Consider the following 14,536-nt stretch of genomic DNA (forward strand, 5'->3'; position numbering starts at 1 on the left):
AGGTCTAGATTTCCAGTAGAATGGGGCAATTTACTGAGAGTGGTCCAGAGCCAATCTTCAGCTCAATAGGAGTCTATAGAAATCTAGATCTCCAGCTAAATGAGATTACTTAAATTTGAGCTAAGTAGGGAGTGGTCCTGGACTCAATTAGTCCCACCAAGATAACAGAAAGAAACCACTTTAACTTGATTCCCTGAGGCAGAACTCTCCCAGGAGAGTTCAAAGGACAGTTTCTCAAGCTTTCCCCACAAAGTCAGAAGACAGCTTCAAGGTTCCCGCCATCAGTATCTCCCCTAACTCCAATATGCTTCTCAACCCCACTTCTCTCCTTACAGCTAACTCACTCTTTTAGCGTGTTCTGTCCCTTTCAGGATTTAGCCTGCCAGCTACAAACATCATGTTGTGCTCCTTTTCTACTGGGTAATTATGAATTCCTCTGAAGAACTTGTCTTTCATATCATCTCCCACTATATTTCATATTTACCATTCTTGGTGTCTGTTTTATCCCTTCATTTCTTTATAACCTCTTCCTAAATAAATATACCTTTTGCCAAAGAGAATGGCGAATTCTTCATATGACTGAACCCCAACTCTGGGTGCCTACTATCATCCAATGTCTACATTACCTACATAATTTTAGTCCTCAAACCACATCAATTGGATACAGTAAGATGGGGAATTATCCAAGATCTCCACAGGGGATGGGCCTATAAGGTTGAGCTAAACCTTATACTCGACAAGCTTGCTTCAGACCCAGGACCTTATCACTGTGAGCCCCAGTGTCTGTTGACTGGGAAAAGCCCAAGCAGCCAAAATGTCGGGTTAATGTCCTTCTGATTATTACCAGGGGTCACCTTGCCATAAATGCCCATTCTGTGCTTCTAGTGGAGAATTCTAGTTCTTTCACTCTAGCCAGGGCATCAAGAGAACTAGGGGAGAAAATGGTTGCCAGGATAAAATGGGTGGAGGAAGGATTTTGGGGAAAGAAAGTTAACACTTTGTTTGGTCGAGTTGGACACTTGGGGTCCAGGGATAAAAGTTTCATTTTTGCTATCCTCCAGCTACTGGGTTGGAGGGGATATAATGTGTTGACTTTCACTGATTTTTATTTGGTTGTTGTTTTTATTGAAAAAAAAGAAAAAAAAATGACTGAGCAAAGATCACAAAGAAATAGTTTTCCTTCTATGTTCCCCAACCTTATATGAAAAAACTTCCTTGCTTTCCATAATTTAAATGCCTCTCATACTTTTCGGGAAGTGATCCTTCATTCTAGATGAGGCAAGTGGACAATGGGATGACCTTTCTACACAGTTCAGTCTGTAACTTGACCACACAGTCATTTCCACATGCTGTTAAAGAGCTTTCTTCCATCCCAGGTGATCCTCCTACTTCTTTACATTCCTAAAACCCAAGTCTGATTATGCTACCATTCTGTTCAAAACTTTCAGCGGTCATCATTAAATACACACTCCTCAGCCTGACACTTGAAAGCCCTCTATAATCTGGCTCTAACCTACCTTTCTAACTTTATTTCATACTAATCCCTTTAATGCTGTTCCTCTTCAAATACACAGCTTTCTCCCATGCTTGGTTTAGGGGGGCATTGAATAGAGTGATGGCCCATCAGGAAGAACTCTGCTTCAGTTTTCTCATTCGTAAATTGGAGAGAAAAATAGCTCGGGACCTCCCATAGTTACCTTAAAGAGCAAAAGAGTTAACATATATAAAGTGCTAAGCAAACTTTAAAATGCTTCATTTTATGCAAGCGATTATGATGGTGGTGACCACGCCTCTTTCCCCCACTCCCCCTGCAAAAAGTGTACATCCTTTCTCTTAAAGCACTTTTCTTTCCCTCTTAAACATTCTAATTTGCACCTTACTTATTTTTGTGTTAGCAGAATCTCTTTCCACTATTTTCCTGAAGATAGGGATTACGGAATTGTTTTTGTTTTTTGTTTTGCTTTTAATGGACTATAGAAGCTTAATAATGTTTGCTGAATCGAATTGAATTGCTCTGATCACAAACTTTATTTGCTGAGCCCTAAACCGGAATGTAAGATGTATAGCAATTCAAACACACATTAATCTAAGTAATCATGGAGGTATTCAAGGCAAAATAATTAGTTCTAGAGGAAAACAAGCTAAGAAGAAACACAGTTGTATAATGGTTACCTCTTTTGCCTTAGATTAGTAATTGCTTAGAGAGAATGAGTTTCAGGGGAATCACAATGCCATAAACTAATCACTCCTTCCCCTAGTATTCTCTCTAGTCTGTCACTCATTTTTGTTTAACAAACAAATTAATCTGTTTTGTACCTACTCTAATCAGATTTATACTGGGGGGGAGGGGGAGTTTCCACACCAACACAAGCAGTAATTCTTTATTTTATATTCATCATTGCTTTATACATTCTTTAATCAGGGATTTAAAAAAAAAAAAAAAAAAAGGCAAGCACGTACTGAGTTCCATTTCATATGAAAACAAGCATTCTCTAACAAGCTTTCTGCGTTTTTTAACACAAGTCCGCTTCCTGTCTCTCATCCCTCTCCTCCCTCCCGTTTCCCTTGCCCCTCCCTCTTTACAGCCTGCTCCCTCCCACTTCCCCCTCCCCCATTCCCTCCGGTCCTGATTGGGGGTGGGGGGGCGCTGTGAAGCACAGCCCCCCACCCCCATGGCCACCCGTAGGAGCCAGAGGCGGAAAGGGAGACGGGGGGTGCTGGGCACCGCCCTGCTACCCACCCTAGTCCTGGCCCTGGGCCTCTCTCTTGCCTGCTTCGGCCTTCTGCTAATGGTTATCAGCTTGGGGACCCAGGCATCCCCATTCTCCCAGGTGAGATCCCTTTTGCCCTGGAAATAGAGGAGTACTGGGAAGAGCCAGAGTGGGACTTACTAAACAGAAGTGGCTGAAGAGACACTGGGGGAAAATGAGGCATGGAACTTGGTTGGAAGGAAGTGAGGAGCCAAGGGTTTGGAATCAGGTGGAGAAGGGAGAGGTTTGTTTCCCTTCTAATGTCCTTTCTTGTTCCCCTCTATAGGACCCAGCCCAGCAAGACAGAGAGGAGGAGAAGGAGGCTGAGGCAGTAATGGTATGTTTATTTGTGTGAGATGTATTTCCCCGAGTCATTTTTTTGTTCTATTTTCCTGATTCTCTCTGACTCATTCTCTCTGAGTGTCTTTGCAGCATTGAATCTAATTTAAGGGCAAAACAATCCTGGATTCCTAAGAGGCAACAGAGGGTGTGACTCTAAGAGGGTCCTGGAAAGGGAGTAAAGTCTGGGAGCAGACCCAGTGTGCTCTTTACTCAAAACCACATTTTTTAAACAATGGGGTAAAAGACTAAGTCTTTCCTAAAGTTGAAATATCCTAAGGGAAACATAGTGCTTTCTAAGTCCAGGCTCACTTTCTCAATGACCTTTAGAAGTCCTTTTCCCACTTTTGGCCTCAGTTTGCTCACCTCTAAAATGAGCTGGTTGGATGGGATGTCTCACTTTCTCCAACAGCTTTGAAATTCTGTTGCTATGTTTGTCCCTGGCTTTATCTGGCTCCCCTCCTCTTTCAGCCACAGTCTTTGTAGGTTTCTCTCATACTGTCTGTTTTTCTTAATCTGGGTATCTCTTTAGTTTGATATTGGGCTGAGGCTATATAGGCCAAGGTTCTGGTTCAAATCTGCACTTACTTTCCCTAGCAAATGATTTCCCAAAGCCAGAATCTAGCTCCTATCCTGAAGAGAAGAGTACGCCTTTCCCGTGGTGAGTGTCCCACCATTCTGACCTTGCTTCATACCAAATCTCAATTATGAACAAGATATTGAGGTGGTGGGAGAGAGATACAGGGAGAGAAGAGGAATAGTGTGTCCCAAGAGGGGAACAGGGGCTGGTGAACAGGATAAGAACTGGTTGAGCCTGGGGTGAAGGTCTGAACTCAGGAAAGATAGCAGAGCCTGGGGAAATCAGACCTGTGGGTACCCAGAAAGAATGCCTTTATTCATCTGGCATTTCTTTATTTTTAGCTGTGAAGGGTTCAAAATTTCGGACTCGGAAAGTGAATGCAGCACACTATGAAGGTGAGATATGAATAGTGGGAAGGGAATGACTGAGTTGGTAGTAGTGTTCAGCAAACAATCAAAAATTAAGTAACATTATCTATATGTTTTATAGTTCGTGCAATGGATGGAGCTCAGGCTGGTAAGTGATGGACTCCACTGTCTGTACTGTTGCTTGAAGTTATACAGGATCATCTCCTTCAGCTTTTGGCTTTCTGCCCAATTCTCCAATCTCTTAGCCTTAGTGGAAGGCCTTGAATATATAGCTGGCAGTAGTGTCCATAAAAATAAACACAGTGGACAAATGGGAGTGGGAGTGCGGAAGGGAGTGAAGGGGTAGAAATTGAAAAAGGGTTGTAAGTACTGAATCCCAAAAGTGAATAGGGACTCTTGCCTGTCCTCAAATTCTTTATTCTCAAGACTGTAGGAAGAATGTGCCTTCAAGTTATTTTACTAGTGATTAGTATAGTGATGCTAATAGATTAGGAGATGGTTTGCCAGAGAAGATCAGATCATACTGAGATATACTGATTATACTGATTTGATGCTGGCTAGACATCCATATAGAGCTATTTAGCAGATTGTTGGAAATTCTCTTTCCAGAATTTTGAAATGAAGCTAGGCTAGTAAGATAAATTTGTAAATCCTTTACATAAAGATTATATGCTGTAAGAAATGATGAAAAAATGGCTTCAGACCAACCTGGGAAGAAATTATGAACTAGTACAAAGTGAAGTGAGCAGAATGAGAAAAATTTACACTGTAACAACAAAATTGTAAAGATAATCAACTTTGAAAATGGTAATTCTGATGGGAGTGGGGTGGAGAGGGACTAAGTACCAACAACACAATAACCAACCACTATTCCAAAAGACTCATGATCAAACATGCCATTTACTTCCATTGAGATTAAAAAGCTGATGGATTCAGAATGCAGACTGAAGCCTATTTTCTCTCTCTTTTTTTTTAATTATACATATTTGTAAAATTTTTCTTGCTTTCTGCATGGTTTGGAGAGGGGAGGAGAAAGGGAATTTGAAACTGAAAATAAAATGAAATTATTGGGGAGGAAAAAAGAACAAATGAGATTTCAAAAAGAAAGAAGGAAAAGAGAAAGGTCAAGGATAAAACCTTAGGAATTGTCTACTTGTAGGAAAAATCACTGAATCAAATTGAAAGAAACAGAAGTCAGAGCTCATAAAAAGTAAGACAAGACCTTTGGTAAAAGTGTCTTAGAAGCCAAGAAAGGGAACAACTTCAAGAGGGAAAAATCAAGTGCTACAGACAAAGATTGAAAAAAAGACCATTGGTCTTGATCACTGATAGAGTCATCGGAGAGAACATTTTCAGTGGAGCAGTGGGTGATGAATGCCAAATTGTAAAGAGCTTTAAAAAAAAAAAAGTAAGGGTAGTAAGGAAAGTAAGACATTGAAAGCAGTTTGAAGGGATCACAAAGACAAGGAAAATTTAATTATAAGGGAGCTTTGAGAATGTAGGCAGAAAGGAGAGAACTAGTCCAGAAAGAGATTGAAATTCACAACAGAAGGAATAGGTCCCAGAAGAAACAGGAGGTGACAGGATACAAGAACACAATTGAAAGTTAAATTTGACAACATAAAGGAAAGGATGATAAAATAGCAAGATATTTTGAGGTAGAAAGGAGAAAAGGGATTTATAAAGTCAAGAGATTTCCTTTGAAGTTTGAAGCTTGTACTTTGGGTACAGTTTAGGTAAAGATGCAAATAAAACCAGAATAAGGATGATAGATTGGAAAAATAAGGAGCCAGAGAATGGAAAACAAAAAATTGGTTTGAAAGTAGTATGGGAACAGAAAAATGTGGTCAGAGAAGGGCATTTCACTTTTCAAGACTTCTCATCACTTCATATCTAGTCACCTGTTTTTGAGTTTTCTTTTATTTATGTCCCATCCTCTGTACTGTTGCAACCCCAATACAGCCTCCCAAAGTTTAATTTATTACAATAATAAGGCTTGCTCCTGCTCTGAACTATTCTTTCAAACCATACTAGTTATTTCTAGCAGACTATTTCTTAAACTTCATTTATATCATGTTTCATCTTTTCTCAGAATCTTTTGATGGCACCTTATTCCCCACCTGAATCAGGTCACAAGCATATCAGGTTCACTCTTGTTTAGTCCAATCCCACCTATTATTATTCCAAGTCCAACTCAAATTCTACCTCTTCCCTGAGTCTTTCTGGTTTATTTCATCACACAATTGATCTCCCTCTCATGTAAATATTTATAATCTATACCATACCAATTAGCACTTAATTATATATAATTTTAATTTTTAAGGGTGTGTGAATGATAGCCTTATCTCCTCAATTAACTTATAAGTCTCTAAAAGGTAGGGACTGTCTTATTCTTATTTTGGAGCCCCAGCAAGTGCTAAGCATATAGTTAAGCCATTCTGGTGGATATGTCCAGTAGAAAATTGTCACTATAAGAATGAAGTTCAGAAATATTATTAAAACTAGAGCTATAGATTTGGGAGTCATTTTTAAGGGGGTGGTAATTGAGCTTAGGGAATCTGATGAGATCATTAAGGGTTTATATAGAGAAGAAACCCTAGGCCAGAAAGTGCAGAAGCGCTCAGTGTAAGTGGGAGATAGAGGACAATCAGGTGATCCTGTAGGAAGGTGGAAAACCAGGAAAAAATAATTATACAGAAGCCTAGCGAGGAGTGAGTACATAGGAAGAGTGGGATAGTGACTGTATTAAAAGCTACTGAAATGAAACCATCAAACTTTGCAATTGAGAGATCACTGGCAACTGTCAATGCACAGAGGAATCTCATTCCCCACTGCCTACTCCTAACTCCCTGAATTTCCTGGGAGAGACAGGCCAAAGAAGGAGGTTAAAAAGAGGGCAGTGTATACCCCTATCCAGCCTTCTTTAAATCTAAGGCAGAGTTTCTTAAACTTTTTCCAGCGGCTACCCCTTTTTACTGGAAAAACTTTTATTTGACCCCCAGTATGTAGTTATGTAAAATAGGTATAAAAATCAAATGTTTACTAATAATAAATCATAAAAAATTTATTTTAAAGCAATTCTTTGGTATATATACTTTTACCATTTATTAGAGAAGAAAGTAAATTTGCATACTAATGAAATGGATGAAAACAAATTTGCATACTAATGAAATAGAAGTACATATTTATTTTTGTGTAAAGAATTAAATCCTGGAATATTTGATTACCTTTTACTCTTGCCAAGATTTTTGTGACACCTCTATATTTACTTACTTGACCCATATGGGGTTGTGACCTACAATTTAAGAAGCTATAGTCTAAAGATGGTGCTTCAAGAGAGAGATTTTGGAGATTTTCCATCAAGGGTAGTTTCCCCAAATATAAAGTTAATAAGAGAGCGCTCATGAGAGATAATTTTTTTTTTTTCCAGTAAAGTAAGAAGGGAAGTTCTCTGCTGAAAAAGATGGAGTGATTTAGGGAACTTGAGGAAAGAGGAGAAGGTATGGAATAACCCCTTTGGGAAGTGTGACAGAGTCAACTGGAGAAGAATAAAAATTGCTATGAAGCAATGAAGGTGCAATTACAAGTACAGAGGATATAGAACTTGTATTGGACCCAGTTGCTGGTAAAATTAATCCAAGAATGGGGTTTGATAAGGTCTGAGCAGTAACTGGCTTAAGTGGCAAGAGATTCCAGAATAGATAATAATGCATACTTAAGGTAGTCAATCACATATCACATCTGAAAATGGAAGAAAATGAGAACAGAGCAGAAGTGAGAGACTGACAGAACAAGATGGAGTAGGACTATGGGTAAGTACAAAGAATAGACTTAAAAGAAGTAAAGCAGGGCCTAAAATAGAAGAATAGAAGATTATGAAAAAAAAAATTTAGAGGTTAAATGACTTTCCAAGGATCACACATCTAGAAAAATTCATTTAGTTAAGGTTAAGGAGGGATCTAAGATGTAGTTATCTCTGTGGGTGACTAAGTGAAGATGTAAGTAATGGGAGCTAGCAAAGCTGATAAAATAGGATGTCAAAATATTAAAGGGAATACCTCTTTGCAAATTGAAGTCCTAAAGTTTGAGGACCACTTTTAAAGTGGGAAAGAAGATTGTAGAGCAGGTACTATAATTTTTCTTTTTTTGCTTTTTGCTGAGGTAATTGGGGTTAAGTGATTTGCCCAGGGTCACACAGCTAGGAAGTATTAAATGTCTGAGGCCAGATTTCGACCCAGGTCCGCCTGACTTCTGGGCTGGTGCTCTATCTAGCCATAGCTGCCCCAAGGTACTATACTTTTTGAAAAAGAAAGGATAATGATCTGAAGATAGATTACCAATAATTGGAACAGGGAATTATTTCAGGTGATAAAGATAAAGGGTATGAATTTCAAGGGAGAAGAAGTTGTGAAATGATGATGCCCCAAAAAATGGTCTGGAAGTTGCATTGAGAAGTAAGGAGAAAATCAATTCCTCTTCCAGGCCCAGAGTGTTTTTTTTTTTTTTTTTTTTTTTTTTTAATCTGACAATTTATTTCTCCCTGAATAATGCATATCAAATATTTTCTTTTTTTTTTAATTTAATAGCCTTTTATTTACAGGTTATATGCATGGGTAACTTTACAGCATTAACAATTGCCAAACCTCTTGTTCCAATTTTTCACCTCTTACCCCCCACCCCCTCCCCCAGATGGCAGGATGACCAGTATCAGTAGATGTTAAATATATTAAAATATAAATTAGATACACAATAAGTATACATGACCAAACCATTATTTTGCTGTACAAAAAGAATCAGACTCTGAAATATTGTACAATTAGCTTGTGAAGGAAATCAAAAATGCAGGTGTGCATAAATATAGGGACTGGGAATTCAATGTAATGGTTTTTAGTCATCACCCAGAGTTCTTTCTCTGGGCGTAGCTGGTTCAGTTCATTACTGCTCCATTGGAAATGATTTGGTTGATCTTGTTGCTGAGGATGGCCAGGTCCATCAGAACTGGTCATCATATAGTATTGTTGTTGAAGTATATAATGATCTCCTGGTCCTGCTCGTTTTACTCAGCATCAGTTTGTGTAAGTCTCTCCAGGCCTTTCTGAAATCATCCTGTTGGTCATTTCTTACAGAACAATAATATTCCATAATATTCATATACCACAATTTATTCAGCCATTCTCCAACTGATGGGCATCCATTCAGTTTCCAGTTTCTAGCCACTACAAAAAGGGCTGCCACAAACATTCGTGCACATACAGGTCCCTTTCCCTTCTTTAGTATCTCTTTGCAGGCCCAGAGTGTTGAAGGGCATGAGAGGCATGAAAGAAAGAAATTGAGAGGGTCCTGGAGAAGATGGCCAATGATGTAGATTAGTAATAATAAAAATGGGGCAGCACAAACTTTTGGGCCTGGCATCACAAAGACTCATCTTCCTAAGTTCGGATCTGGCTTTGAACACCTAGTAGCTGTGTGACCCTGACTAAAACACCTAACCCTGTTTATCTCAGTTTCTTTATCTGAGTTGAAGAAGAAAAGGACAAACATTTTGTTTTATTTTATTTTTTAACTTTTTATTGACAGAGCCCATGCCTGGGTAGTTTTTTTACAACATTATCCTTTGTACTCACTTCTGTTCTGACTTCTCCCCTCCCTCCCTTCACCCCCTCCCCCAGATGGCAAGCAATCCTATACAAGTTAAATATGTCACAGTGTATCCTAGATACAATATATGTGTGCAGAACTGAACAGTTCACTTGCTGCACAGGAAGAATTGGATTCAGAAGGTAAAAATAACCTGGGAAGAAAGACAAAAATGCAAGCAGTTTACATTCATTTCCCAGTGTTCTTTCTTTGGGTGTAGCTGCTTCTGTCCATCCTTGGTCAATTGAAACTGAGTTAGATCTCTTTGTCGAGGAAATCTATTTCCATCGGAATACATCCTCATATATTATTGTTGTTATTAATGATCTCCTGGTTCTGCTCATTTCACTCAGCATCAGTTCATGTAAGTCTCTCCAATCCTCTCTGTATTCATCCTGCTGGTTATTTCTCACAGAACAATAATATTCCATAACATTCATATACCACAATTTATTCAGCCATTCTCTAACTGATGGGCATCCATTCAGTTTCCAGTTTCTAGCCACTATAAACAGGGCTGCCACAAACATTTTGGCACATACAGGTCCCTTTCCCTTCTTTAGTATCTCTTTGGGGTATAAGCCCAGTAGAAACACTGCTGGATCAAAGGGTATGCACAGTTTGATAACTTTTTGAGCCTAGTTCCAAATTGCTCTCCAGAATGGCTGGATGTGTTCACAATTCCACTAACAAGGACAAACATTTTAACAGCTTTGCCAAGAAAACCTCAAATGGAAAGATTTGGACATGACTGAAAATGAATAATAAACATTTAGCACCTTAAAATTTACAAAGCATTTTGCTTATATAACCTCATTGGAACTCACAAAAATCTTGTGAAGTTAGCACTATAGTTTATAAGTGGTTTACTCAAGTTTATTAAATAGAGGGGAGATTTCCATTTAAATTTAAATTTGTTTCTTCTGATTTCATCTATGGTTCTTTCCACTATATCCCAGCCTTTGCACAAATTGTTTAATAAAGACTGCTGTATAGAGTACTATTTAAAGACATTCATAATGTGATTTGGTGACGTGATCTGCCTCTTGAAAACATACAACTGTTAGAATTACTTTTATGTCACTCATGAATCCGTAGTGGTTTCTCAAGAGCACATTTTTCTGCCCTTTGACATGCCATTCTCATCCAACTTTAAGTTTTTGCTCATGGTTTTCTCCTCATTAACTTGCCCTGCTTTCCTCTTCCTTTTTCTCATTCATCTTTCAAGGCCCAACTCAAGTCCCAAACTGTTCCTCACACTAGAGGCCTTCAATATTGATTTTACTTTAAAGAATCTAACTTTCTAGTTATATTGCATTATAAATATTATCACACTTTATCCTTATAACAATCTTTTGAGGTAAGTGCTATTATTATCCTCATTTTACAGATGAGAAAACAGGCAGATAGAGGTTTAAAATGATACATTTACTTAGTAATATCTGAGAATAAATTTGTTATCAGCTCGATTATCTATTCTGTACTACTGCCCAAGTGATGTAGTGGATAGTCTTTCTTCTACTACTTCCTAGTTCCTCATTCTACTTAATTCTCATGATCTACTCCTCCATTTCACCTCAGTTATTCCTATATACCCTTGATTTTGCCTTGACTCAGAAAAGTATTCCACTTCCATGTTCATAAAAATTTTTTAATCATTCTCCTTTTCCTTATGTTTTGTGATTATTAACCCTTTTCTTTATCCCTACCAGGACCTCCACTCTTTATTATTTTCTCAGGTCATCCTCCCTACATTGGTTACAATCTTCCCAGTTTCAATCCCTTGATGTACATATCAGTTTAACTCTATACATCCTTTTTCATTTCATATCTGTATGATATTGTTCCCTACTGTCTTCTCTCACTCCAATGATGGCCTTTCTCCTATTTCCAATCTTTCAACATGCATCTTTGATAATATCTTCTCCTGTCTTCTCCAGCAGATGGTCCCCTACTCTCACCTCTACTTTTGTTCTAATCTTTAATCTCTATAATTTTGACTCTCCCTTTTGCTCACAAACATGCTTATATCTTATGCCATCCTTTAAAAAAAGACCCAAATTCTTGATTGATCTTACCGTTCTTGCTGGTTATTATGCTTTATTTCTTATTCCATTCTCAGCTAAACTCATTGGAAAACTTTGTACTCTCTGCTTCCACTTCTTTTCATTTTTTAAACAAACTTTCCTCAATCTAGTTCTGATTTCTTCATTTTGATGAAACTGTTCTTAGAAGTTACCTGTGATCCCTTAATTGCTGAATCTAATGACCTTTTCTCAATTCTCCTATTTCTCTGTAGCAGTTTATATTTGTTTACCTTCTCTCCTGGCTACTCTTTCCATCCTAGGTTTTTAATTACACTGTGTTTTCTTGATTCTCTTGCTTGCCTAATCATTCCTCAAGGCTCTTTGGTAGGATCTTCTTCCAGATCAAACCAACAATATGTCCCCCAGAATTCTGTCCTGGGACCTCTTATTCTCTCCATACTATCTCAATTGAGGATCTTGAGGTTCATGGGTTCATCTCTACATAGATGATAATTTTTTTTTTCTTGTGAGGCAACTGGGGTTAAGTAACTTGCCTAGAAGCACACAAGCTAATAAGTGTTAAGTGTCTGAGTCTAGATTTGAACTCAGATCTTCTTGACTCCATGGCCAATGCTCTATCCACTGCAGCATCTAACTCCCCATATGTAGATGATTCTAGCCAGCCTTAGTCTCTTTCCTGAGCTCCAGTTCCATAATCACCACCTACCTTTTGAATATTTCACGCTGGTTATCCTGTAGTTATATTAAACTCAGCATTACCATTTCTTTTTAATATTATTGTCCTTGTATAAATTGTTTTTAGTTTTCTCTTCATTCTGCATCAGTTCAAAGAAGGAATGGTTTATCATTTCTTATAGTACAATATTATTCCATTACATTCAGATGCGGTAATTTGTTTAGCCATTCATTACCTAATAAATGGGCACTTCTGTTGTTTACACTTTGGGGCTATTATGAAAAAAAGCTACTATATTTTTGTATACGCGTGCACTTTTCCATTTCTTTCATTTGTATTGCATATAGCACATTGTGAAACATATGGTAAGTTATAAATATCTCTGAACATTGTCCTTTGTGTCCAATCTAAACACTTCAGTCCAAGCTTCAAGATCCTACCATGTAATGGCTTACCCCAGTTCCTCTTTTTCTACTAGTCTATGTCATCCTGTCATTCCACTCCTTCAAAACCCAGTTCAAAATTCACATCCTCCAAGAAGCCTTCCCTGATTAGCCTTGTTTTGGGTAAAAAAAAAATTCTATTGCTACATATTTATCTTGAATTAAAATTGTGTCATTTTATCCTTGCTAATAGTGTTTTGTCATTTCTTCCTATATGATTTAATTTCCCAACTATATAATAAATTCCACAAAAAAATAGAAATGCATTTTGAGATTCCAAGGCTGAAGATTTTTGTGTGGAATCTTTCTTTTTGTGTAGGTCTCTGCACATCATGGATTGAATCTTATCAATTGTTATTGGGAGTATAAGAGAAAGATGGTAAAGCCTATGAAAGGATCCTCTCTCTCCTCCCCTAATCTTATCAAGTATGTATCTTTATCTAGGTATGGATGGGACAGTGAGTGGCTGGGAGGAGGCCAAGATCAACAGCACCAGTCCACTGAGATATGATGCCAAGAGTGCAGAATTTACAGTGACCAGGGCTGGCCTCTATTATCTGTACTGTCAGGTGAGATCCCTTATGGGAAACAAAACTTAAGATGAAAATGATGGGGAGGGGAGGGAAGGAAGAAGCCAAAGACAGAAAAAGAATGAAATCATGGGAACAATGCCCAAGTTGCTGTAATGCTCAGGTGGAGGTAGACCTCATGGGAAGCTTAAGGTCTGGATTGCTTCTGCACTCTTTGTCTTCTTATATCTCTTCCTAGGTACACTTTGATGAGGGGAAGGCGGTTTATCTGAAGCTGGACTTGCTTGTGGATGGTTCTTTGGCTCTGCGTTGCCTCGAAGAGTTCTCAGCTACAGTAGCCAGCTCTCCAGGCCCACAGCTCAGGCTCTGCCAAGTGTCAGGGCTACTGCTCCTTCGACCAGGAGTCTCCCTGAAGATCCGAACTCTCCCTTCAGCACACCTCAAGGCTGCCCCCTTCCTTACCTACTTTGGACTTTTTCAAGTGCAGTGATGCTTCTTGACCCCAAGACTGCTTTCCCAAACTTCAGGCAAAGCTCCATCCTTCCTTCTTCTTGTCCTCCCACAAATAACACTGTTCCTCTCTTATCAAGCTCTATAGCTTTGTCTTTCCCTCTCCTAATTCCTCATAACAATGCCCTTCCTAGCCATAATTTCTTATAATTCAGATTCTCCCATCTCCAGGCTTTCAGTAATTAATTTGTGTCCATATTTTTATCAGTTACTTCCAAAGCATTTTCAACATTTATCCTACCACTGATCTCTCCTGTCTTTTCCCTTTCTCCAAGACCTCCTCCCCCTTTCCTTATCTCTACTGCTCAGTTCTGGTCCTCTGTTGACCCACTAACTCATACTGCTTCCCTCTTTCTCCCATATTTCTACCCCTTAGTTCCAGTTTTGGATGCCTTAACCTTTTATTCTATGTTGCTTTCCTCATGGAAACAATGTGTCTGGAAAAGCCTAAATGCCTGGATGGGGCCCTGGAAAACCTACTTCTCACAAAGGGGTACTGGACCAGAAAAGCAGAGAGACTGGAATGGGGTGGGGGAAAGCTAAGGAGATTTGTGGGGAGATAGGGTGGGTTCCATAATTGATGGGTAGAAGATAAAGATTATTCTCTTCCTTGCTAAAATCCCTGTGGATTTTTTTAAAAAGTTATTTTTATTAT

At 38.6% G+C, this 14,536-nt stretch overlaps 1 protein-coding gene across 2 annotated transcripts; it reads left to right on the forward strand.

Annotated features, from left to right (window-relative positions):
- Nucleotides 1-2,581: 2,581 nt before the first annotated feature.
- LOC111720637 (tumor necrosis factor ligand superfamily member 12-like) lies at nucleotides 2,582-14,500 on the forward strand. Of its 2 annotated transcripts, XM_031965440.1 has the most exons (7): nucleotides 2,583-2,831; nucleotides 3,037-3,087; nucleotides 3,687-3,750; nucleotides 4,011-4,064; nucleotides 4,159-4,185; nucleotides 13,286-13,410; nucleotides 13,610-14,500. In XM_031965440.1, exons 1-7 carry the CDS (start codon nucleotides 2,673-2,675, stop codon nucleotides 13,859-13,861), a joined length of 732 nt encoding a protein of 243 aa, XP_031821300.1. In that variant the 5' UTR covers nucleotides 2,583-2,672; the 3' UTR covers nucleotides 13,862-14,500. The 2 variants fall into 2 exon arrangements, with proteins under 2 accessions (XP_031821301.1, XP_031821300.1); XM_031965441.1 differs by lacking the exon at nucleotides 4,159-4,185 and having other exon boundaries at nucleotides 2,582-2,831.
- Nucleotides 14,501-14,536: the final 36 nt, after the last annotated feature.

The sequence above is a fragment of the Sarcophilus harrisii genome, chromosome 4 (genome assembly GCF_902635505.1).
Source record: "Sarcophilus harrisii chromosome 4, mSarHar1.11, whole genome shotgun sequence".
Taxonomy (NCBI): domain Eukaryota; kingdom Metazoa; phylum Chordata; class Mammalia; order Dasyuromorphia; family Dasyuridae; genus Sarcophilus; species Sarcophilus harrisii.